The 25,156-nt window shown below is 41.3% G+C and overlaps 1 protein-coding gene across 2 annotated transcripts; it reads right to left on the reverse strand.

Moving 5' to 3' along the window:
- Positions 1–6,985: 6,985 nt before the first annotated feature.
- LOC311008319 (uncharacterized protein) lies at positions 6,986–24,992 on the reverse strand. Of its 2 annotated transcripts, none has more exons than XM_084001874.1 (21): positions 24,920–24,992; positions 24,026–24,108; positions 23,840–23,893; positions 23,645–23,725; positions 23,462–23,550; positions 23,338–23,374; positions 22,904–22,986; positions 20,077–22,734; positions 19,791–19,864; positions 18,776–18,911; positions 18,528–18,579; positions 16,503–16,606; positions 15,920–16,101; positions 15,743–15,830; positions 14,478–14,555; positions 14,239–14,279; positions 13,662–13,745; positions 11,811–11,868; positions 9,769–9,842; positions 8,917–8,974; positions 6,986–7,325 (listed from the first exon to the last, which is right to left on the reverse strand). In XM_084001874.1, the coding sequence occupies exons 2-21, from the start codon at positions 24,097–24,099 to the stop codon at positions 7,231–7,233; spliced, it is 4,200 nt and encodes a 1,399-aa protein (XP_083858000.1). In that variant the 5' UTR covers positions 24,100–24,108; positions 24,920–24,992; the 3' UTR covers positions 6,986–7,230. The 2 variants fall into 2 exon arrangements, with proteins under 2 accessions (XP_083858000.1, XP_083857999.1); XM_084001873.1 differs by having other exon boundaries at positions 16,503–16,609.
- Positions 24,993–25,156: the final 164 nt, after the last annotated feature.

Genomic DNA, 25,156 nt, shown 5'->3' on the forward strand with positions numbered 1-25,156 from the left:
TTGTTTTCCACCGCCGTGGACAAAGGCCCCGCAGCAGCCTCGCTGCCTCTGTGAGCAACGGCAAAGTGACATTTCACAGCATCGCTGCCATGTCGCCATGCAGGGAGCGCGAGGTCGCACCACACGCCCGAGGCGAGACCGGGGCAGCTCGCTAGTCAGGACGGACAGAAACGTCCAAACAGGTGGAGTAGCGACAATATTCAGATACTGTCTGTGTAGTCATTTAATCACAAGTAGAGGTGGTTAATCAGAGCTGGTCAGACTCATGAATAATGAGCCTCAGTGTGGTGTCATTTTGTAAATACTAGTTTATCATCCGCAGTAAAAAGGCACGTTCTCTATTAGCATAGAAAGAATATTACTGATTTTAATGGTAAAAATGTTTCAGCTATTGTCAAAATGCTTCCCATTAAGTTCAAGGGTATTCGTGAGAGAAAAGCAGCTAAAATAAACAGGTATGTGGAAAAAAATAACTCAAAAGGAAGCTCGGAAGGCTTAAAGATACGAGACGACAGAGAGAAAAGATGTCGGGTTGTACAATCCCAATCTACGGAAAAAGTTGGGATGTTTTCCAAAATGCAATAAAACCAAAATTCTTTGATGTGTTAATTCACATGAGATATTGAACTGACTCCAGTACAAAGAAAATAATCTCAATACTTTTACTGACCAACTTAATTGTATTTTCTAAATATACACTAATTGGATGCCTGCAACAAACTCAAACAAAAGTTGGAAACAAAAGTTGGGAGAGAGGAACAGTAAGACTTATAAGAGTTTACAGGATATGGTGGAATAAGTAACACCATTCTGGGAGATAAGACAATTGAGAACGTATGACGATTATAAAGTGTTATTATAAGGAAAGCTGATGTAACTCAATGGTAAACATGCCTCTGTCCCAGATTCTTTTTTTATGTGTGTTGTAGGAATCAAATTCTAATTTGGTTTATGTTTACAAGTTGGTCAGTAAAACTGTTAAAAATTAAACAAAGAAAACTTTTCTTTGTCAGTTAAATACAAACTCTGAGAATTAGCACATCAAAGGTTTTTGTTTTTATTGCATTTTGGAAAATATTCCTACTTTTTGTAGTTGCACGGCATGGATGGTGACGGTCGGTCGGCGAATCCATAATTTTTTTCCGGACTCAACAAAATATCTTTTTACATTTTTAGTCCAAAAAAATGAAAAAAAAAAAAAAAATAAAAATGAAATGAGAATTTATTCATTTAATTTAAGATGAATCTCTAATAGAGTCGTCGGTGTAGAATTGTGAGAGGGTACACGGATTCAAGAGTGAGCCGGCACTCAGTCACACTGACAGGCGTAATTAGTTATAAAGCGATATTTCACTAAAAAACTAAAATTTCACCATCACGATGCTGCTGGGGGAAAAGTCAGGAGATCATTAAAGTTAACATACTTCATTCTCCGATTGACATCTCCAGAGCCATGAATGGCAAAATATTCTGCCTGTCAAGTGAGATTTAGTTTGAGTTAGCATGCAGACAGCTGACTGAAAATATCAGCTCGGCAAATAGACATGCATGTGTCAGTCAGAAGGTAAAGAGGGCGGAAATGAAAGCCTGAGTTAAGCCTGAGTTTAGCCTTAACCTTAATGTATCCCATTGGAGACATGGCTTTTTAGAAACAGAATTCATAGAGTGCAATCAAGTGGTTGATATAGAATATGAAATTAGTATGAGGCTTATTGGTTGTCCCATACAGATACAGGATTTCTGTATACATGCCTTTAAGTCATGCGTGGAATTTGAAGAATCAGCGTTAAAATGAAATCAAATTCTCATTTTTCCCTGTGGTTGGGATGTAAAGCTACGACTTCAGTAACTTTCAGCAGTTACACCAGCTTGATTGAATCACTGCTCTCAGGTAGAACAACGCCACAAATAACAAGGAGGGCTTCACAGTCTTGTTCCACAGGATTCAGAGTCCCGCTGCTTTTCAATCTAACCACCCGATGACAAAACATTTACCTGGAACGTGCCGTGAATGCGCTTACAGAGGAGCAACAATCGACTCTTAACAGCAACGTTCGGGGCTCCAAATCCAGCCTATGACCTGCATTAGAAATCCCCCCGGTGAGATGAGCCAGCCACATGTAAATGATGTGAAGTCACCTGCGGTCATGTGAAAAGTTCAAATGCAATTATGGTAATTCTGACATGTAAAATTTATTAGAGTTTTTCTGCAACGGAAGGACGTTTGTTTATGCACTTTTGAGCCGGACAGAAGTCTCGATACGTTGCTTTTCCTGCGTTATTATTATTATATGCAACCATATCTTGATACAAACACACTTTGCAGGGGGTCCATTTTTCATTTTAATAACACTATAAAATACCACTGATTAGTGACCACCAAGTCTCAACCCTCCTGCATCTTTAATGTCGTTCCTGCTTGGATGCTATAAAACTACACCCTAATGCTCCGAGGGGGGAGAAGGCTGACAGCACTGCTCCACCAACACTTCACTTTTTACTCAAATGCCCACTTTTAGCGTCGCAGGGCGAGGGGAATTAGGTGAAATAAAGCATCAACCACCCCGATACAAACAACACAATAGTGATGGCGGGATAATGGTTGCCGTGTCAGTGGGAGGGAGCAAGTCATTAAAAATGCAGGACCCATTTAAACAGTATGTAAAATTGAGCAGATTAAAAATATATGTGCCCTGGGTCCACGGAGGCTAAGGCTTCTCCTTCTGTTCTCTCTATGCGGCGATGAAGGCGGTAAATTTGTGGAGTCACGACGAAGGGGAACAAAAAGGCAGCTTTTTGTTCCCCTTCTATAAGGAAGAAAGTTTCAGAGGCGATACGGTCCTGCTTTAAGGAAACCAAACCGGTTGGTTTTTCTAGTTCGTGACCTGGCCTTAAGGAGTTTGGTGAGGAGACACTTGTAGACAGTGTTTTGTTTGGAGCCAAAGGGTGTGACCAAAAACTGGGCCGGCTGCTAATGAGGATCACAGCAAAGTGTGAGATCAGTCAAGGTCATCATAGACAAGTGCATCATTATTCACAGCAGCTCCATTCAACATTTACATATCACATGAACCAGTATGGAATAGTCAATCACCTGACCTCACACACAGCTGGTTGCTTCCTAACTTTCAGTAAGTAATACATGATTCATCGCAGACAAGAAAACATGAGCAGTACGAGTTGGAATGCAGAGGTGCAACTAGCAATTATTTCCATTATGGATCAATCTGTTCTTGTTCTTCAATCATGCAAAACATCAACATTTCCCAGAACGGTTGTGCTAAGAGGAATGACAACAGATATGCGGGTCCGTCCGGTGATTCTGGGTTGTTGTGGTTTTGGCTCTTGTGAGAGGTGCAGGTGGTGTAAATGATGTGGAAACAACTGATAGGCAGGCTAAATAATGATTTCAACATCCCCAGTAACTCAATAACAACAACAATAGCATTGTTTTGTCCAAAAGTAACAATGAATTGAAATAAGGTAGACGTGTTGATTTCCAAAACTCACAACGTGTTCTTTATCTAACAAGAAATTCTGCTTCAATCCATACAAAACAATATTTTTTTATATATTTTCTGAGTGGCAGAAGACCTCAGTAATACATAAAATCTGTTTTGTTAGGTAATAAATAATGATATATGATGATAAAAGTATGCTAATCTGTAACACATCTTCACAGTGAAGGTATATTCTCATTGGAATATTTACAGCCAGGAAAAATATCCTTCAGCAAAATCAAATACAGTATCACGAAACAAGTTTCCATCAAGACTCGAACTCGAGATTCTCGCCACATTGAACACCGCAGCGTGCAGAACAAGCCAGAGCAAACACACGTTCTTGTGTCGCTGTGAACTCCAAACAGGAGCGATCACTCTGCTCATTCGGAATTTCGCTGGGGGGTAAATTACTGCCCTCAGGTGTCTGAAGCAAATGCCAATCTGCTTGTCCACGTCTGCGTCTACACGTACACACAGATGTGTGCCTTCACCAACACACAAGCACGGCGGAGCGTTCCAGATGGCCAAGCAGACTGTTGTGCTGATTTCCCCGGTGGAACATTTGAACAGAAATATCGTCCGCAGCCATTAAGACTCAACAACTGCAGAAAAGGCCGACACGGACGAGAAGCTGTTACTGTTAAAGAGGCTCGAGCACAGAAGTGAAAGGATTATATTTAAACTGGTTATTTCCTGTTATTGACACCTTTCTTTTTACTTCCTGATCTGATACTATTGAAATTTCCATGAATTCTTGTGCAGATATACACTTTCCCCAGAGGAAAATGGCATTATGGGATGGATTGCTTTACATTTGGTACAAAAATGATATAGGAGATTATCTGACTTTCCATCTTGTGCAGCCTCTACAAATATTGGCTTGTTTTATTGACTAATTGCCAGCAAAACTAATCACATTCCCATCAGCCTCAGCTGTACTTGCAGCACCGTACAGCATCTCAGACCCACGAGTAACTCTACAATAGTAGTAATACTGCTGTCTGTCTTTCACTCGGACACTAAAAGCGTTTATTGTACGGTCAAAGAAAGTGACCAGTGTTGCATTATGGGCCTCCGCTCCGTGTCATGCTGTCACCCCGGCTCCCATACGGAGCGACTGAGCGGAATGTGCTCCGCTGCAGCTCGGCACTGAAAGAAAAGGGGAAAAAAATCAGCTGACTGGAGGAAAGCAGCAGCGTCTGGCACCGCACATCTGGCATTTAAAAAGGCCTCGGAGCCAGCGTGCTGACATTACTGTTTCGTGAGGGCTCTTTCTCTATATCCAGCCACCTGCTTTTTGATATCCGCTGTCGTCATAGCAATGAATGACACTGCATCGTTTGTATTTATCCTGCAACCGAATGCCTCTGATGTAGTTGTTGAGAGTAGAAAACACAAATTAAATGTCCCTTTGAAATTGTTTTAACATGCTTTGGAAGCAGAAATAAATACAATCCGCATTTAATGACCAGAATCAGGAAATAGTGTGTGTTAATGTGCCTGGAGGCACTTTTTTTTTGTTTGCCATGTACTGTAAAGTACCCTTTCTTCAGCAGATGTGTTTGAAATGACCAACGCTAACACTAAAAAAAAAAAAAAACAGCTTCTCTCCAGCCTTCAAGCCAACAGCTATATGGAGTTAATATAGGCTGCAGTCATTCAAGTTGACTCATATCCTTGAGTCATAATTGTTCCGAGCTCTTTCTGCTTGAAATGTTGAATTATAGCCACAGGAGCAATAGGATTTCTTTTGTTGCAATATCTCTGCCCTTCAAACACTCACTCATTTCCACATTGTTTCAATGGGTTATGGCTTCGTAGATACGTTTCCCCCACAATATTCTGCTCCGGTTGCGTAGACTACATTTTCTCGTGCGGATTTCTCCAACACATCCTAAGGGATTCTTGGACGAGTGCTTTATGTAGAAACATACATTATTGAGGCGGTATGTTCCCCTATGTGAAGAAACATGGACTACATACTGTACATGGTCTTGTTTTTCATGAATGTGAGGGAAGACCTGAAGTTATGACTGGCAAAATGTTGAAACTTATGAGGGGTGGAAGTTTTGAGATTTTACTCTATTACCCAGAGTGCTACGAGGAGATCATTACCGCTCTCATGTTTAATGCGAAGCTGGCGGCCAGCTAGCTTAGCTGAGCACAAATACCAGAAACAGGGAAGTGGATCAGTCTCAAATTGGTTATACGAGGTCTGCAACACGGTAAATATCTTCTCATTACATTACCAACTGAGCCAACAATCGTTTTCAAAGCAACTGGCCATTTTGGCATCCACTTGACAGGCAATGATGCTTAAAACCACGGACGCTTTTGAGGTTTAATGAAGTCTACTCGTGCAGCACAAGGCTGGAATGTGCTGACATTATTACACAATGTCGGAGAACTTGAATCCCCACATTTTAAGTTACACCGAATCTTGCCCCTGGAAAAATGATCCTGCCATAAAATATTGAAGATAGAAGTGGATAGGAGCTGGTAAGGGAGAGCAGTAAGGGTTGGATGAGGAGGAAACGTACACCAGCTGGGTCTGCAGTGGGAACTGTTTCTGTGTTAGAGCAGAATCTCTTTGTCCGTGTAATAAATATATGGAAGGGTAATGATTATTATTTCTTGCAAAACTTCATAACCAGCTAATTAATTCTTACCAATACTTTTAAAGAAGGAGCAGTCAAATATTAATGTGAGTAGGCATGGGATGAACACAAAATGTTCCTTGTTATGAGTAATGCAAATATCTAATATTATATGCAGTATAGGCAATTTGTTCATTTTCACAGGAAACAGATTTATCAATACAAAGCATTTAGGCTACAGATATTTCAGGCCCATAGATTCTAACTTGCACTAACCTCAGTCAGATAAATGGATCAATAAGTCAGGCAGACCAGATGTTCATATTCGTCCAGAAAAGAGACATAAAGTTCTTGCATGGATCCGTTTAGTGAAGTAGTGAATCACCATAAAAATAAAGAGAAATTAAAAATGAAAAAAAATGACAGAAAATGTTTCTGCTGCCCAGAAAATGCACCAGAGGAGCAAATTAACAGGTAGGAGTGTAGCCTTGTAAAACGAGGTCATGTCAAGAAGTTTCATTTACTGCAGCGTTGGAATTTTATTTGGTAATTTGAGTGCTTCTAGGATGGGAACAACATTAATCTGTTAAACTAAAGTTGTTAGTAAGCCAAGTCTGCTAAAGGAGGGTCTACTTTCTCTCGTTTCACTTCAGGATTTAAAACTTGGCTTTAATGTGCAAAACATACTAATCTGTCTTTTAGTGCTCCTCTAAATGTCTGGGGTTTATTTCCTCACTGCAATTTGTAGTAGACAGTGTGGGTGATGAAGAGATCCACCAGCCTAGTGGTTTGTGTTTAGGAATGAGACCATATGGAAATATCATCTCACGATTATCCTGGTCAACATAATAAACAGCAGTGACGACGCTGGAGAACACGGATGACGAGGGCTTATTAAAATACGATCTGTCAGGAAACATTCAAGTACTAAATAGCATAAATTACTGTTTCTGTAACCCCAAAGGATGACTGGGCACGGCGGTGGTGAGAAGCTGATTCCTGTTCTATAAAGAAGAAAAGATCTATTCAATCATCGTCTGTTGATTTAACTTTATTTACACGGAAACGCAGAGCTTTATAAAGAAAACAGAAGTTGTAAAACGTGTGTCCTTGGCACTCGGTTCCTCGGCTCATGTTGTGTAATTGTTGAGGTTTTTCAGGGTGTACGTTGCCACGGTGTCCAACAGCCAACCACGTGTCACGACTGTAGGATGTTGAGAGAGACCTGTTAGGCAGAGGGTTTGAGTTAAGTCTACAAATGACGAAATCATATGTACTATGCATCCATAATATTTCAAAGAAGTACACACAGATATAAAATACTAACCTGTGTATTAACAAGAGCTTGCTATCATTTCCAATTCATTAAAAAGAAATTATGACATTTAATTCAAGGGGTTTAATAAAGTATTTTCTCTTTTCATTTATGACTTAATTAGTGTTGCATCACTTTATTATGTGTCCCATTTTTGAAATGCAAATTTGTATTTATTTTTTTATGCCTATCCATGTGTGATTGTCATTTTTATGCTGCTTGTGTCTCGTCAGTATTCTGAGAAACTCCCAAAACGTCATTGTTCATTTCACCCAAAAACAATTATTTGCTTATTCAATCAATTCAACTTCATTTCTGACAGATTGGTCCATATGAGACCACAGATTATGCAATAATTTGAACTGACAACAAGTAAAACATAATCTGGAGTCTGTGTGCGCCAATGGATTCACACGTTTCAACTCCATCAAATGGGTGGTTGAGAGGAAGAGATAGGACTGGGATTTCAATCAATGGTGGAGCAGAGGAGGATAAAGGGAGATAGAGGGGATGGTAATGGGAAACTCTATAACCTGGGCAATGAGTGCCAGAGGACATGGAAGAGGAAATGCTGCATTAAATATACAGCAGGGCAAATTAGGATGCCAGGAGGGGGGAGGAAGGGGGACTCGGCGCCACTTGCTCCCTCTGTTTCAAACCGCCAGCTCTCCGCATGCTACGGCAGCTTCTTTCTTCTGTAGCCAACTTGTTTTGACATTTTCCCCCCCGGCTCCGATCTGACATTTTCTCTTGGCCATTTTTCTGCTGCCTAACTTTCTTCACACTCCCTTTCCTGGCAAGTCACTCCCCTCGCTCTTGTTGGGAACGGGAACGCGTCTCATTTTGGCCGGCAGCGTCTGCCGCTTCACGGTCCTGTCTCTCTTCAAACACAAACACATTAGAATCCATGTACTAAAGGAGGGACAGGTGCACAGACCTGCACAACAGCCACGATGTCTCTGCTCGTTGGGACCATCCAGTCACCACAGCTTATTCATACAAGTCCCTATTATGTGCTTCCCTATTATGTATCCACATATTGACTGCCTCACCCATAACAGCAGTTTCCAAACAAGAAGACTTAACTGTGATATCCTAAATTGTGATGATACTTTAGTATCTAATCTTTGGTTAAATGTTTGTTTGGTAGCTTAGTTAGCTAGCTTGAAAGCATTAGTAATTTGCTTACCCTCTGTTTCTTAAAAAAAAGGACAACTGCATATTCTAGATCAAAGAGGTTTTCAATAGATTGACGTACTTGCCTTTAATTTATTAAAATAGCCTTCCCTTGGTTTGTTTGTTGATGCCGATTCAAGTGTCCAAATACAGGGAAACAATGGACTTGATGGCTTTGCAGCCTTGTAGGAATTATGTAATGAGCTCCAGCTGCTGCCGTCAGTCTAATCTCTATGTTTATGAACTCTGTGTGTGTGTGAATATATATGTATATATGAGAGAGAGAGAGAGAATAACAACAACTGAAATGAAATGTTAGACTCACTGCAGTGTGTGAACGGCGACTCTGATCCAGACTGCACAATGACAAGCTGATGGGACGTCTGCATAACAAAAGAAATGACCCCTCATTACAAACTAACAACAAGTACATGAACAACAGAACATGTATATTAATAGGCAGACAAATTGGAAATAAATTACATTTTCACACCTGCCTGTCAGATGATTTATTAGAAAAAAAAACAGTCTCTTTGGCCACAACGTGCTGGCTGAAAGACTGCTGATGAGGCTCCGGCAGTTATTGGATGTGGTGATTTCAGCACTAGTCAATCTCTATTATTGTTAATGTGACACTTGAATGAACCATGAATCATTTGGAATGCATTTTAAAAGAAAATCAAACCCAGGAGGCATATAATATACATTCTGGAGGTGGCAGATTTGTCTTCTTCCACTCGGGTTAACTTGCCGTGTACATGTGTCCGTCTCAACAAACGCCCGCGCAGGCAGCCTTTATTTGTTCCGTGTTCTGGTTTGCTTCCTGCAATTGGCTTGAGTTATGTTCTCACTGCAATTAAACCGCACTAGGGTTCACTTGGAAACAGTAAACCTCTGGCAAGCAGTCTCCGACGGGTAGTTTGGTCCGTACCGGAGTATGATTAATGTATTCACAACTGATCAAACAAACTTCATTAGAGTTTGATTGAAACGGACTAAATGGCTTGTGAAAGCACTCTTATATTGCTTGTAATCAAGGGAGTTATAAGATTATCAAAGTGATACGGTTCCTTCGGTGGGGTTTTTCCCCCCCACTCACCCAGAAAAACTCAAATAACAACTGATGTGATTTGAAAACAATCATCCCTGCATTTCAGCGTTTTTTTGACACTCTTACCGGTTTACTGTTGAGGAGAAGTGGATCTCTGACCACAGCTGCTCCACAGAGCTCCACCATCCACTCCATTTCATCTACAATAAACACAAACAGTTGGATGTTGACTGTTTGGTAAAAACCCAGTTTGATAAAAGCATCCTTGGTCACACCTAAATGCAACTTTCTCTCTACTTCCCACTTTAACCCCGAGGGGGCGCCGAGCGAGGAGACTCATTTTGAGCCGAGGCTTCCTTTGATGAGAGGGATGAAAATCACATCAACACTTAAGTCCCCAGTCTTTGTTTGTATTGCAACACATATCAAACACCAAACGCAACTTCAGAGAAAGCCAACTCAAGATCAGCAGCTACCAGTACTGAATATTTCCACGTTTCATTCATAACGTTGACATTTCAGTTCTATTGTCATCTTTTTTTTGGTTTGTTCGTTGGCATTTAACCTTTTTGAAAGCAACAGACAAAAATAGTTTCCTTCCGCTTGCCACACACAAAGGGAGGCACGCACTAATGCTTTATATTCATTAAGAAAGTTGATTAAATAAAAAATGACTAACTCATTTAATCCAATGAATATTTAAACTGATGATTTTGTGCGAGTTTCTCTTTAAGGCTGGTGACTTTAGAAACAGACTTCCATTTGAAATCATCCATAGTCACTTCAAATGTAAATAAATAAATAAATAAATAAAACTATCATTTGGTGCAGCCCTAACAGCTTCTCGTTTGTGACACTCCTGTGGGCGAACTCGTCATTTAACACACACAACCGCCAGCAATTAAATAATGAATGGAATCCTATTGGGCTGAAGAAAAAAAAAAAAAAAAGACTCCATCATCATGTTTGTGCCATGTTAAAGAAAAGTCTTTAAACTCCTCACGCTATCTAGCAGATGTCAACCCATTAGCAAAGCTTCATCGATCCAGCAGGCAGCGGGAGGATGTAGCAGAAGCACTTTGGAAGCCCCAGGAAGGAGGAAACCAAGGGATGCTTCCTCATGAGTTTTTAAGCAACGCGCCCCCTGAGACCTTCACCCTTGATCTATCCGTACATCTATTCATGACCGGCGACCTTGAAGTTGGAGGTCATTGACAGTTAAATCACTGATCAGGATATTTAGACAATTTTAAAAGAGCTAAAGTACTTCAATTTAAGCTTCATTTCCACTTTCTATTAATAAACAAAATTCCAAACAGCTAACTGACACCATAGCAACCGCTGTGCAGTATGAAAACACATTAAAACGTCTCACGCAACCCCAAAGTCCATCTTCGATCCACCCATTCTGGAAACACTTGACATTGTTCTTCAGTGCCAGAAAAACAGCAGGGTTCAAGCTGCCTTAGTCAAAACCTTTGTGAGCTGCTTTAACTTTCCTCTCTTTTTATTGTTATTCTGTCCCCCTTTTATTTAAATGCAAGGCAGGTGTCTGTCTATCGGAGTGCTGCAGGACACAGACGTCAATAAAATGAAGCGAGTGCGGTTGAGCGAATGAATTCTTGATTAAGAAAACAGAAGAGTGCAAACAGCACGACCCCGGCTCGGAACAAAAACCTCACAATTCCATGAACCCCCCCCAGCCTTTTCCTTGAATGTCTATGCTTGTGCGTATGCAAATTTAAGTATACCAGTCCTTGTTTTTGTGTTAAAAAAATCAGACATTATCCTGGTGCTGCAGTTCCTGCGATACACTTGGGTTAAATATAGACTCGCTACGCATCAAGTAGAAGAAAGCCGAGTTCATTACTGGTTCTTTTTTCCAGGTAGGAAAGACTAGTTTTTGGTTTTCCAGTCTATTTGCCGTGACCGAATTGTGACCTGCTGTCAGGTGAAAAGTTTTACAGTGACACACACGTATATGCGTGTTGGGTTATTTTTATCCATAATGGACTTGGTGATGTGTGTGCAAAGCTTGTGTAGCCTAGTTGATTGCCTTGGCTTGCGCCCATGAATCTTGTATATTGTGTATTGAGTCTGTGTAAGACTTTATCATAACACTGGATCACCAGAAAACTGGGAAATGTCACGTTGCCGATGTGACTTACCTATCGTCATGTCTGTAAAAGGCCCTTGGAAGCAGATCTTGTAGCCCTTCATGAGCAACTAAAGAGAAAAAAGAAGATACAAAGAGAGGATGAAATTATCTTATTGTGAATGAACTAATTTTACCCCAGAGGATGTTCAATAAAACTGTGTGTGAACCCTGCACGTGTCTGCAGGGTTACACCGGGAGGCTGAACGCATATTGCGCAAATTTATAACAGGAATTCCTCAGTTATTGTGCAAGAAGATCTTGTTCATGTTTTGGTCTCGCTGTAATACCGCAAATCCAGGGATGAATCCAAGAGAAAAACAAAGTCACCGTCCACAAGATAATGTCACCCTTTTAGCAGGCAAACGATGAACAGTGTTTTATTGCACTTAGGGTCAATACATTGAAATAGTGATAGTATGATAGTAACATTGCTTTCTTGGCCCAACAGCATGCAAGTCACACCCCAGCCTCATATACAGTGTGTACAGGCTGGATGGAAGTGTTTGGAAGATAAATGTCCGAGCTGCTGGAGTGGGGGAAAAAAAAAATACTAATTTTCGCACCTCCCTGTCCGTCCATAATGATCGTTAGCCAGAGGTGCTTGGTGAGATGAAAAAGTGTTTCTGTTACAGATTTAATTTAGACAACAGCTAATGTCCTTCAGGAGGTATTAGAGTGTGTGACGTGATAACGTGCAAACCTACACACACACACACACACACACACTCAAGAGTTTCTTTGGCTGGTTTGCTTCGCATCAACATTCTGGTGACAAACTCAGAGTCCTGGCAGCGCATTTCATCTGTTAGTCTGTCTGTCACAGTGATGCAGGTGACAGAAAGTGAGCGTGAACAATCTGTCTGGCTCCATCAAAGTGGCGGCGCTGCGCCGGAGTCACTTAAATAAGCCTGAAATTACTAGCAAATTCAATTAGCGGGGGTTCTTCAAAGGCAGGGATACGGCCAACATGACATCTAGCCGTTTCTAATTTTCCCCCTCACTGGCAACAGCACCGGTCCTGCTGGCCTAACACCAAGAGGAAAATTACCATTACCGCTTCTACAACAGGGCCTCCGCTAAGAAGCTGGTGCAATAGAAAGAAACGGGTTCAAGTGATGTGTGTTATGAGGACACTGTATTGGATTCTCTTCAGAAAAATCAAGACTGCTCTTTGTGGTTCAGTTGCTTTCAGGAACGACACGGACGGCAATCATTGTTTACGTCCCTGAATTAGGTTCTTGTGTTAAGAAATACAACCAGTTTGGAATGAGTCAGTTCTTCAGAACACGGATGACTGTTGATGATGACTTGGTTGCCACTCCACTAAAGCAGCTAAAGCACAAGAAGTAAACTATGTAACTGCATTGTCAGGTCAGGTGAAACTGATTTTTAACAAATGCCGTCACTGCTTAGCTGAGGCCATCTCTCCCATCAGCCTCCATCTAAAGTTCTTTGAAAAGATTTGTGTGTTCACCTAACCAGGAAACCACTGCAGGCAGTAGAGAGGAACATCTGGAACAAAGCCAGAGCAACCGCCTAAGAATAATCTTTGTGTTCGCGGCCCCTGACAAACAGGTTTTATGAATAAATCTAAATACAACAAATGCATAGCTGGACGGTCTTGTCTTTAGAAATGGTTTACTTACATTATCATTTAAATGCTTGCTGATAGGTGTAGTATTATGTTAATGTGGAAGTATCAAGTAGTGCATAAAGTGAGATGAGAAGATTATAGCCGCAGGTGGAAGAAAAGAGTTGCACACATTCACTCCGATGGAGGGGTGACTTTAGCTTTCACCTTTAGAGGCGATCAAATGAACACTCTATAATAGCCATTCTGTTCAGTCTGTGAGGGACTCACGTTGTTGTCTTCAGTGGTACGAGCTCTCATGGGGCCCTGGTGGTCAGGTCCATTCACCACGTCACCTCTGACTTCAAAGACACTCTGTTGGGAAACAAAGTAAAATCACTCGAGTGACTGGATGTACGTGAGCCTCATTCACGACGGCACGAAGCCTTTTAAATCAGCTGTTAGTATTTGAATCAGAGAAGCAATTGTTCACTCTCATCTCATAAAAATGCTGATTGTAAGCCGACAGGCAGCTAATATAATTCCATTTATTTTAAGCGTCAAATACGCTCCTCGGGGTATGTTGATTATTCTTCAGTTTGAGAGATTTCATTTTAGAAAATTGTACGCCATCCATCGCTATATATGCAAAAAATGGTGCATAAAAAAACTGGACAAATAGCTTTACATTTATGGAAATGGTAAACAAAGCTTGGCAGAGAATGATACTCGCAAAGCACAGATTAGTAACGTAACAAGGATGACAAGTAATCAATTAGGTATGACGGCGAACCGCACGGAGAGATCCATCATGTGGCCTTAACCGCCTTGACCGGCGTACACTCGAGGAGCATGCAGACAAGCCTACCTCATCTACGAGTTTCTTTTGTCTGAAGCACTCTGAAATCCCTGCGGAGAGGAAGGGGGGGAAAAAAAATCGTTTTGAGTCATTGTCAGAAGCACAAACACTTTTCTGGTGGCTACTATATTATGTAACGCTCCTTTCTATTCCAGCCCGTCCCTCCACATCATGCTGTTTTGTATTTAGAGTAATCGTTGTAAACACATCAGCGATGGAGCTCGACAAGAAAGTGAATCAGGACTTACACTGGGAGCTCACCACCCACTTCCTGCCCGCGATGCCGAGGAAGTACTTCAGTGTGCGCTCACAAGCCAGTTGTTCATCTGGCAGGGAACAGAGACGCATGGATCTTACTTTCAGGGATTTTAAAGAATGAACACGCGGTGCAGATGCAAACAGACAATGTGTAGAAAATAATACCTGCATGCTCTTTTATTTGACTCACAATATATAGCTTTAACTATATCCCAATTTTCTCGGAAATGACCTTTTCACTATGTTATCATTTATGGTATTAAATTGTAATTACTTGTAAATGTAAATCCTGGTTTAAATTAAGCATAAGAGCTATGAACTACAGCTCTTTTAAGCCACACCAAGAGTTAAGGATTAAACAGCCTAAAACAGAGAAGAGTTTCACAGAGACATCATGGTTGATCAGCGGGGTCAGGGGTTATTCTTCCTTCAACGAATATCCATTGATTTGCATTTCATGCAAGCTAAGTGCATGTTATTGATGTGCCTTGAACATAACTTCATGTCAAATGATTATTTTTGTATGCTAATGGTTAGAACGGGACACCTCCTCCTTTCTAACCTTTAACCACAAAGAGAGAGCGTTTTTTTTGGGGTTACCCGGGAAACAGCTGCCATTAAAATAAGGCTTCTTAAACGGTGACGGTTAATGTGGTGCTTTGGAGACAGCGAGTTCTGAAATTAAAAATAATCTATCAGAGAGGGTAATTAGCAACAAGCAGATGAATGGAGGAGAGTGCTCGGCGTGGGTGAGGGAGAAACAGAGCGCTTATCTTTGAGGAGCGCTTTAAAAGACGCAGTGAATAAGCAGCAACTACATGTAAAAAGGAAATGTACAATGTGAATGTTCCTGCTCAAGAAGAAAAACAGGACTTTGAAAGAAGGTAAATTGGACTTATTACTGTCATAATTCCCATTCATGCATGCAGCACATCCCTGAAATGTTCAGAAATATTTCCTGCATGGAGTCATGTGTGTGACGGAGTACGGAAATCTGTATGCTTCTCCACCTCAAGACCCCGTTGACATTTCAGGGAGAAAATACTGGAATGGCTGTGTTGTGAATGAAAGCAGTAACATTGCAGGGAAATGCTCGTCAAAGTTTACATCCGTTTGCCCAATGACAGTAAAATTACTCCTTGGCACGTGTCACAAAACGCGTGATAGAAACTTTCCTTCATGTAGTACATGTGTGGAAAGTGAAAATCAGAGACTACTGCACGTGCTCACATGACTTGTGCATGAGCGTACTCACCTGTGTGCATTATGATGTGGGTCACCTCCCGCGTTACCTTAGGAACCACACGGGCGCCAACTCGCTTGGCAAACCTTTTGACCATTGTCTATAGGAAACAACAATTGAGTGGTTAGTATGGCTTGATAGGGAGAGCACTCAGTAGACATATCGATGATTGGATGACTGAATAGGCACCTGTTCGTTGGGGCCTAATCCAGACGACACTAGTACCATTTTAGATTTATTTCTATCCCTCGGAGGAGAGTTATTTTCTTTGTCTTCTGGCCCATCCGATGGTGAACAATTGCTCTTTAATGATTTGGCTGCTGAACTTGAACAGGGTGTCTTGGAGGCTCCGCAGCCTTTTACGCCGGTCCCTGTGTGTGTGTGTGTGAGAGAGAGAGAGAGAGAGAGAGAGAGCAAGAGAGTGAGACAGCAAGAGAGTGAGAGAACAAACAAAAAGAAAGAATCGGCAACAGTTAGACTGAACCTAATCCGATCCACTTCTTTTTTTTATTGGGTATCTTTATACAGACACAGAGCCTAAACTCAGCTCAGTCAAAGCACATACTGTTGGCATTCTAAAACATTCTGAAAAGCAATAAAGGTCTACAATCGCCAAGACCTGAATATCTGTACTTGCAGAATCAGAGTAGAATAACCAGATTTTGAAAATTAAGAATAAAAACAATATCTATGACCTTTGTTTTAATGCTTCTGGAAGCCCACAGCACCAGCATGCATCACATTACTTTCAACGCTACACCAGTGGACGTACCCATCTCTTCTACGCTGCCGTGCTTTGGTTCATTGGGCTGGTTGCCCCCTTTGCCGTCAGATGGTCTTGTGCAGGGCTCTTCCTCTACTTCTGGAACAGCTTTCCTGCTGAGGATGATGTGAACATTAACTTGGCAACATGTTATAGAGGGTAGGTACAATTGCAGGGATGTCCCGTGCTGATCAAGGAACTATCATACTTTTAAATATTGAGCTGGTCTGATTTGGTCCACAAACATAAGCAGATACTGGCTGCAGTCATACTGAATTGTTGCTTGTTTCAGGAGACTTTTTGTGATGATGCGTCACCCCAAACTTTGCCAAACTGCGACCGTTTAAATGTAGCAAGCCTGCCATGCAGCACTGTGCACCGGCAGATAGACCTGCTTGCATTATGCTGCAGTATTGGCCTAAAATAAGGGGTTTACGGTTATGTGCCCCTAAAGGTGATAAGCAGAAATTCAAACTCAATCATAGTTTTGTTTCAAATCAAATACGCTGGATTACAGCCAAAGCAATAATAACAACAACACTGCCTTTACACTCTCTGACTGCACTGTGCAGTTGTCTTAGGGAGGAAGATGCAAATGTAGGATTACAACTTGATACTCGCAGAAACTCAATATCCACTTCTCGGGAGATGACATGTTTATTTTTTAATTCATGTGAATAAAGTTTTGGAAGTTCCTTTCCTTTGTTTTCCTTTGGCTTCATTTCTTCACGGAAGTACTGACAACTGGCAGCGTGCTCGCATTTAAATTACCTGCACCAAAGCGATAATAGCTCACTGAAAAACTTGTCATCCAGTGACTAACATTCTTTCCAATTTCACCGGTGCGCTCATGGAGTATTTGCTTTTTAATTTAGAACTTGTAAAGCTAAAGCCCCTTCTCGTTTTCATCTGCCATCTCCCCCCCCCTCCCAATCTCTCCCTCTCTCTCGCCTGGAGGACAGCACTTAGAACCCTGCAAGGCAAGAGGTTGGGAGGGAAGCATTCAAGCGGGAGAGATAAATTACTGTGGCAACACAAGTTTCCCTCTAAGTGCTCTAAATGACATATAAGATGCAGTCAGTAATGACTTTTTTATTCTCCACAGCATAAATAGATTCTGGGTTCATTAGTGAGATTATCCGCCTGTCCTCTTGAGATGCATCACCCTCCGAGAATGAGACGAGCAACACACACGCACACACAAACACACACACACACACACACACACCCAACTCTAACTTTCTCCTTCAGTTACAGACTGAAAGAGACCAATTACATGCCACTTGCCCCAGTTATTGTTCTGCATAATGTGGCGGTATTGAAATATGGCTCCATTTAAAATGTATTAACAATGTATACAATCCTCTGAGGAGAAAACACACTGGAGGTGGATATCGTTTCATTAGATTTGTTATCAAAGTCGGGTCCGGTTTTTAAAGATCGTCACGGCCGATTGTTTAACTGACTAACCGGCTGCTTCATTTTTAATGGACAGGTATGAGGGTGTGATCTTTTTTTATCTCACGCTTCACCAGGAAATGAATAAGTCTAATTCCCAGGAATGTGACACTGTTGTTTTAAGCTTACATGGACTACGTAGGAACTGACAATTACCAGGAAATAAATAATGACGCCCACGATAGGAACGGAATCATGATGATGACAAATCTCCCCGTCATTTAGCTGTGAAATCATGCGCTCCTCTAATCACTTTCCCCGTACTGCAAACAGTGACTGGATGTTAGGAGCAAGCCTTCATGTTAGACAGGATATAAAGTCAGCATTGTTTGTACTTTGTCCTGAAACAGAATTTCTAATCACAGTCAAATAGAGATTACATAATAACGCTCAAATAAAGCCCACATTCTATTAAAAATATCCAGACAAACAAGTGTTTCCTTCAGAAAAGGTATAATAGACAAAACACACATATGAAAAGATGTTCAGATGATCAGGGAGAGTAAAAATATTTTAGTTGAAGTAGAGATTTCTATGCAGTAGTACTACAAGTCCAGTCTACCATGCTTTACTTACCGGTCTGAATCGTGGCCTGGGTCCTGACCACATGTTAGGGGTCTGTGAGCGTCTGGGGAAACAAAACAACCATCTGCTGTCAATACTTGCACAAATCTAATGCTCAACTAACTGAAAAAGAAAGGCTGGGTGGATTAACTGATACGAGATATTCCCTAGAAATCAAGTATTTTATCAAATTCTATATATTGAATGAGTTTATCAATATATAGATCAATGATCGATTAATCGTGTCCACTCTTGCTCACCTGTGTTTGTGCTGCTCTGGTTTGGTTTTGAGGAGACTTCTTTTACAGGACCGTCTTCTTTCTCCTGAAGCACCTCCGACACCAGAGCCATTAACTTCTCCAACCTCACCAGCTCCTTCTGCATCTCTAGCTTTTGCTGAAAGGAGGAGAAAAATGTGTAAAGTGGAACATCTTACAATTACAAATTGCTTTAATCAGATAACGAGGGGGGGGGGGGAAACGAGGAAAAGGCGGGCAGGGACCGCTGGGAATTAGTGCTTTTTCCAGGCAGATAGCACTTAGTGAGGAGAATATATGTCAGAATAAGAGGGTGCGATGGTGATTATGTAATATTTGAGATAAATGTAGGGCAATCAGAGAAGTGACAACAGTTTTTTCAACTAGCGCTGGTTTGAAAGGACAGGGTCGATTGGTTTAAAAGTGCATCACTGGACTAAGAGTTTGAGTTTCATCCTTTATGTTGACAGTGCAAGCACATTGATTAAACAGACACACAAACAAGCAGCACAATAATACCAATCCTCTACGGTCTCGGATGTGTGTAATCCTGGGCCCTTTCTAAACCCCAGGGTGTGAGGCTTACACTCCCAGTCAAAGACAGTCGACAGATAAAAGGGGAGAGCGCTGGAAGATGGATGAGCTAGAAAACAAGAATCATCTCTTCGGCGGCATTTCCTCCAACGTAAATGAAATGCAATTTAGAAAGCTGCTGACGGGGACATTTTTTTCTCAGTGAGGTAGTCCGTCATCCAGGAGCTGACAGTTGGGTTTGGGAAAGTGTGTGGGGCTGCCCTCTATGGGGCGTAATGTGAGAGTGCATCACCGGGAGCACAATGCAACCGGGTAAAGCTGAACAGGCAACTCACTTAAAATTCCCAGTGTTAGAATTCATGTAAAGTCTTCGTCAACGATCAAAGTCTTTTGATTGAATTTGAAACCATTTTTCTAATAGTGGATACATTTTATGCATCAAATTATGGCTAAAAATAAGAATTGAGAACATAATCACATTTACCTGTGTAACAAGGACTTCACTTGAAAATTGGGATGATTCAATCTGTGAAACGATGTCATTTACTGGGACGTTACCTGCAGAGAGGAAATAAGGAAATTGCTTTGGGACAAATTGCCTGAGAATTATTTTTTCTCCCCAAACATCGCACAAAAACACTTATTATTATAAGAGTGGGAAATAACAGAGCAAGCACATATTTGGAAGGTAAGTCATACAAAAATACTGAGACTTCAAAGCTTATAAATGAATAAATGAAAACTATTTTGGTTACGGGGAATGATCTTACTTTCATCTGGCGTGCCAAACAAGTCCACAGACGCTTGGCTGGAGTTTACACAATCAGGGCTGGGGCACACAGGTGGACGGCTCGGCTGTTGTGCTCCACCAGCTGTAGCATCCTTTTGCCTATTAGCGTCACTGGAGTCTCCCTGATCCTTTGTCACGGCGGAGGGAGGAGCCGATGTTCCGAAAATTTCTGTCAAAGTTGGTAATCCTTCTTCGCTGCAGTCCGACTCGAATGAAGAGTCCAGCCTCTGGGCCCTTGTCCTCTTCCTGGACATGCGCTTGACGGGGGAATGGATGCTCAGCTCTCCGCTACCACGGCTGCACGGTGTTTCTTCGTCCACAATTTCCACAACTGGTATTCCAAGGCCATCTGGAGTTAAAGAGGCGGCTGAATTGTGCGCTGAAACGCTGCCTCTCCCGTTTCCAGTAGCCCTCACGATACAGTCAAGCTGATTCTCCGCGATACGAGAACTCCTTGAGGAGTCATGGAGCTCCTCCTGTGCATCGGCTGTGAAGCAGAGCCCAGAATCTTCTACTTGAGGCACAACAGAAACTTCACGTTCCGACACTTTATTAGGAGTGAGGGCGCTACTGACGCAATTCGTGGAGACACCGAGACCACCAGCGCTGTCCTGACCCGAACAATTGCTGTCAGGGATCGAGGCTTCTACCACCACTTGATCTGGATTGTTAACCACTCGTTTTCTTGTCGGTGCGGGCGAGTTAGAAGGGGAGATCAAATCACTGCAACATGAGTTTTCACCGTCTCTTAATGGCTTTTGGGTGGTTATTTCAGACACCCTTCCGTGTATTGGATTTTCAACACCAGAACTTACTTGCAAATTTTTCTCTGCTTGGGTCCTCTGCAGGTTTTCGTGGTCTAAACCACGGCTTTTTTTCACATTTGGCTCGCCGAGATGGAAAGATTTTCTTTTAGTGGCTTTGAAGCTCTTGAGCAGTTGCTCCGTGTCCAGTTCACTGTCGTTCTTATCCCCCTCCTCTTCTGCTCCAGCAAGTATTGTCTGGTGAGCAAAGGTTTCCGACTGAATACTGTTTGGGTGTTCACTTTCAAGCGTTGCATCCACCACAGCTGCTTCAGGTGGACTTGGGACCACAGCGACACAGCATGCAGCGTCAGTTTCAGACAAAGTTTCAGCATTTGGCACTTCGGCAAGGGACTCTTCAGCATCTTCTTTTGGCGGCGAATAAGATTTTCTCTCACCAGACTCCATGTTTTCTATGTCTCCTATATCTTGATCATAAATACATCCGTTTCTTTCAGCAACTCTTGAGATGTTTCCATCTATAGTTGATGCCTTATTGTCTGATGTTTGACCTTCAGCTTCCTCAGATTGCTTTGGGACAGTGCTGGTTTTTACAGGTGAATTGACCTTCAGGTTTGCTTTCTTGTGACCTTCTTGGACTTCGGCAGTGAAGAGCTGAAGCCTTCTACTTCTCCTGGTGCTTCTCCTGACAGGGGTTTCTTGGTCCTCACTGCTAGGGTAATTCTCAATATGAACGAGAACTTCTTCCGATCTTGGTCTAGTCTTAGGACTGGCGTCTCCATTTTTAACTCCAACCAGAACGAGGGGTTTCGGCGCTCTAGCTGGCTTGCTTTTTTCGGACCTCGTGTTTTTACCTTTCCTCTTGTCCATTTGCTTTTGTTCAGTATTTTCTGGCTTTGCCTTAGCTTGGCCTTGCAGATCAGTGTCGACCTGCTGCAGAGTGTTGCGTGTCCTTTTCTTTAACTTTCTGTCTGGTAGCCATTGTCCAATATCTGAAGAAGGACTTGGAATCTCATTTTTGCCATCATTGTTGTTGCTTTCTGGAAATGTGTTCACCCTATATTTATCTATGTCATTTTCCTCCATTATCTCCATCTGTTTTGCTTCTTTTAAAATGTTATTTACTTCTTCGATGCTTTGTTGCTTTTCCTCCATATGGCTTTCACTTTTATCTTCAGAGCTTGTTTTCTTGATGAAATCAGCGGGAGAGAGTGTGTTCTTCTTTCTTATTTTGGAGACGGATTGTGGTTCTTTTGTTGTTGGCGGTTTGACAACAACATTACACGGAGGAGAGATGGTGGTCCTGTGCCCCCTTCTCTCTCGTTTGTACACAGCCCCAAACACCTGCTGTTCCAGCTCTTTAGCACGATCCTCTCTTTTAGGGATCACATCACTGTTGTGTTGCTTGACATCTATTGTTGAACCAGAAGAACAGCTATCAGAATCAGTGCCATCGTTGAGTTTCTCTAACGCGAGACTTTCTTCAGCTGGAACTTTCATAAGCCACTCAGCGACTTTCTCTCGACTCTTTTTCTGTTTTTCCTCAAGAATCTTGTCAGGCTCCACATCCTTTTTCTGCTTCTTCCTGAAGACTTTTCTTAAAGGTTGGTTTTCGGTCTTGTCTGGAATTATTGATGGATGAAGGGAGGTTTTCTCCAATTGGGGGAATCTCGATTTGCCTCTATTTTTGCCTGTTGACGTTTCCACAACATCCAACATTTCTGTTTCCACAAGATCCAAATTTTCTGTAGGGCTGTGCATTTTCTTGTCAGAAGTCGGCGGGGCTTCCCCGAGGCCACTGTCCAGACCTTCATTTTCTGTTGTCATCGGACTTGAGTCTTCAAGTCCCATGAGTCTTGCAAATCCATTCTGGGCTAAAAAAAAAAAAGAAGAAAGGAATGGGGACATGACAAATAATCAACCTTTTGAAAGACGAAATAATTTCAAAATGAAAAATAGTATCTAGTCTATCTAATAGTACTTTTAAATAATCTGTATTTTAGGTGAAAATATGAACCACCATACAAGGGATTAAGATTTTACCTGCTATAGTCGAGGAGTGAGAAAGATCAACATTGTCAACGTTTTCCACATGGTCAGGTTTATCTCCAAATGACTCTGTGTCTCTGGGTTGAGGGAAATATAGTGAGAAGAACAAGGTGAGTTATTATAATGAATTAATTTGCATTTGGGTTTTACCTGGCTTAGCATGTATTTGAAGGTGTGTCTCAGTATTACATTTCTTGTCTGAAGAAGAGCTTGACACTAGAAACATCACCTTTCTTATTTATTATTATTATTAAATACATGCTCATGGGAGCTTTATCTCATGTGTGGATTCTATTTTGTCCATCTCTTAGGTGTTCTTCTGTCCTGCACCTACTATTTACTGTCTGGATGTGCTTAATTTTCCATAAACATATTTTGCATTTGGATTATTTCAAATGACAGACAAGTTAAAAGTTTAAATGTCTTACCCCAATTGTCCTGTTTGCCGAGACATCCCAGTTAAGTCTGTAACCAGAGAGGGAATGTTATTTGACAATGTAATGCAAACTCATTTTACAAAGTAATTTCAAGAGGTTTGTGATGAAATCTTACAGCTGGTGCCAGTGTCATGTTCATATGCCTGTATCATGTCCTGCAATCCTGATACAAGTCTCTGAAACCCAGGACTCTCCTTCAAGCTCCTGTAAAAGTAAAACATATATATACATATTATAATGAGTAAGAATTAAATAACAATTAATATAACACAGTCATCATGTTGATTTGTTGCCCAACCTTTTGGTTATCTTGGCTTTACACACTGGACAGTCAGCCTTGTTTTGTCTGGTGTTGTCCAAAAGTTTCATCATACAAAATCTGGTGAAAAATAAATATGCATATAATAATAATACATATATTTATTTCCTGTGAGTGTATGAAAAAACATATCAGTCCCGTTTAGGGAAAGAGGAGTAATCAAAGATTACTTACTTGCAAAACTGATGGTCACACTTAGTAGATATAGGTGCAGTCAGTAAATCCAAGCTACAGGTTTACAGAAGTAAAGAATATGACAGTTTTACAAAATCACAGACTTAATCTTTTAAATCACAACAAAAAAATCTGCAAATACAGTATTATGTGCTTAGTTAAGTTCTTGTTCAGTATGATTCTCACCATATGGGACACTGAAGAGACTCCCAAAGGACTGAAATCTCCTTTCTGACATTGGTGGCCGTTAGGGTTGTCATGGTGAAAGGCTAAAAATGATAAATCAGAGGACACTCAGAAGCTGTCTAAAGACTAACTGCAATTTATTAGATAAAACTAAACACTCCAGTATGATTGGCATCAACTGGTCACACTGGATCAATACTGAATGATGGTGTTTGTGTTATGGTTATATTTACTTCATCGACACCATGGCTTTGTAAATGTCCTGTTGTTGGTGGAATTGTGAACTCAGGCCAACGCAGTGCTGCAGTCAAGTTAAGGCACGTTGTGTGTACTTGTGTGGTCATGTCACATTTTCTACACTTGTAGATTATATCGTTAGGTAGCCGGTAAGTTTACAGTATTTAGGGCATGCTCATAAACTGGCAAGTGCTAAATGCTGTGCTGTGTATTTACTGTGTAGGCTAAATGGAAAAAGATGTTAATTTGCAACTGAAATACGTTTTTATTAAGTTGATGCATCATGTATACAGTTTCTAAGACACTAAGCAGCATCACGTTACAAACAGCAAACATTCAAGTCCGAGTAAACACTCAGTGGCAATATTCAGTAAGTATATATTGGTAGATTATTTTAAAGAAAACATTTTAATGTCCATAAACAGTGTCTATACTTTCAGGTGGTGGCTAGCTAAACATAAGTCTGGCTAGCCGCTATGATTTGTTTGGAGAGGCTGACGTTATACAACTATCACCAAGCACTCCGGAGTTTCTGCCTTCCTAGATGAGACAATCGACGCGAATACTTCGGCTGACTAATATATGACTCAAAGACTAACATCTGATCCAAGTTTTTTTCAATGCCACTCGCTAATAGTTGAAAAAAAGCCACATTACCTTCTTGTTTTATAGTTTGGGAAGGAATCACCCACTTCAGTTTTCCCGCAACTATCGTCTTCTTCTGCTTGTTGAGCGGTGGTTTGCAGCTGATGTTACAACGCCCCCTACTGGTCCGGAGGCTGAGCCGCATACTGCGCAGTCGTTGACCTGCTCCTATTATGGTAACATTTTTTATTCAAACAGCACCAACTTTGTATTTTATCAATATAATAAGGTATTTTCCTTAATTTGCTT

This window comes from Eutrigla gurnardus (genome assembly GCF_963514095.1).
Source record: "Eutrigla gurnardus genome assembly, chromosome: 22".
Lineage (NCBI taxonomy): Eukaryota > Metazoa > Chordata > Actinopteri > Perciformes > Triglidae > Eutrigla > Eutrigla gurnardus.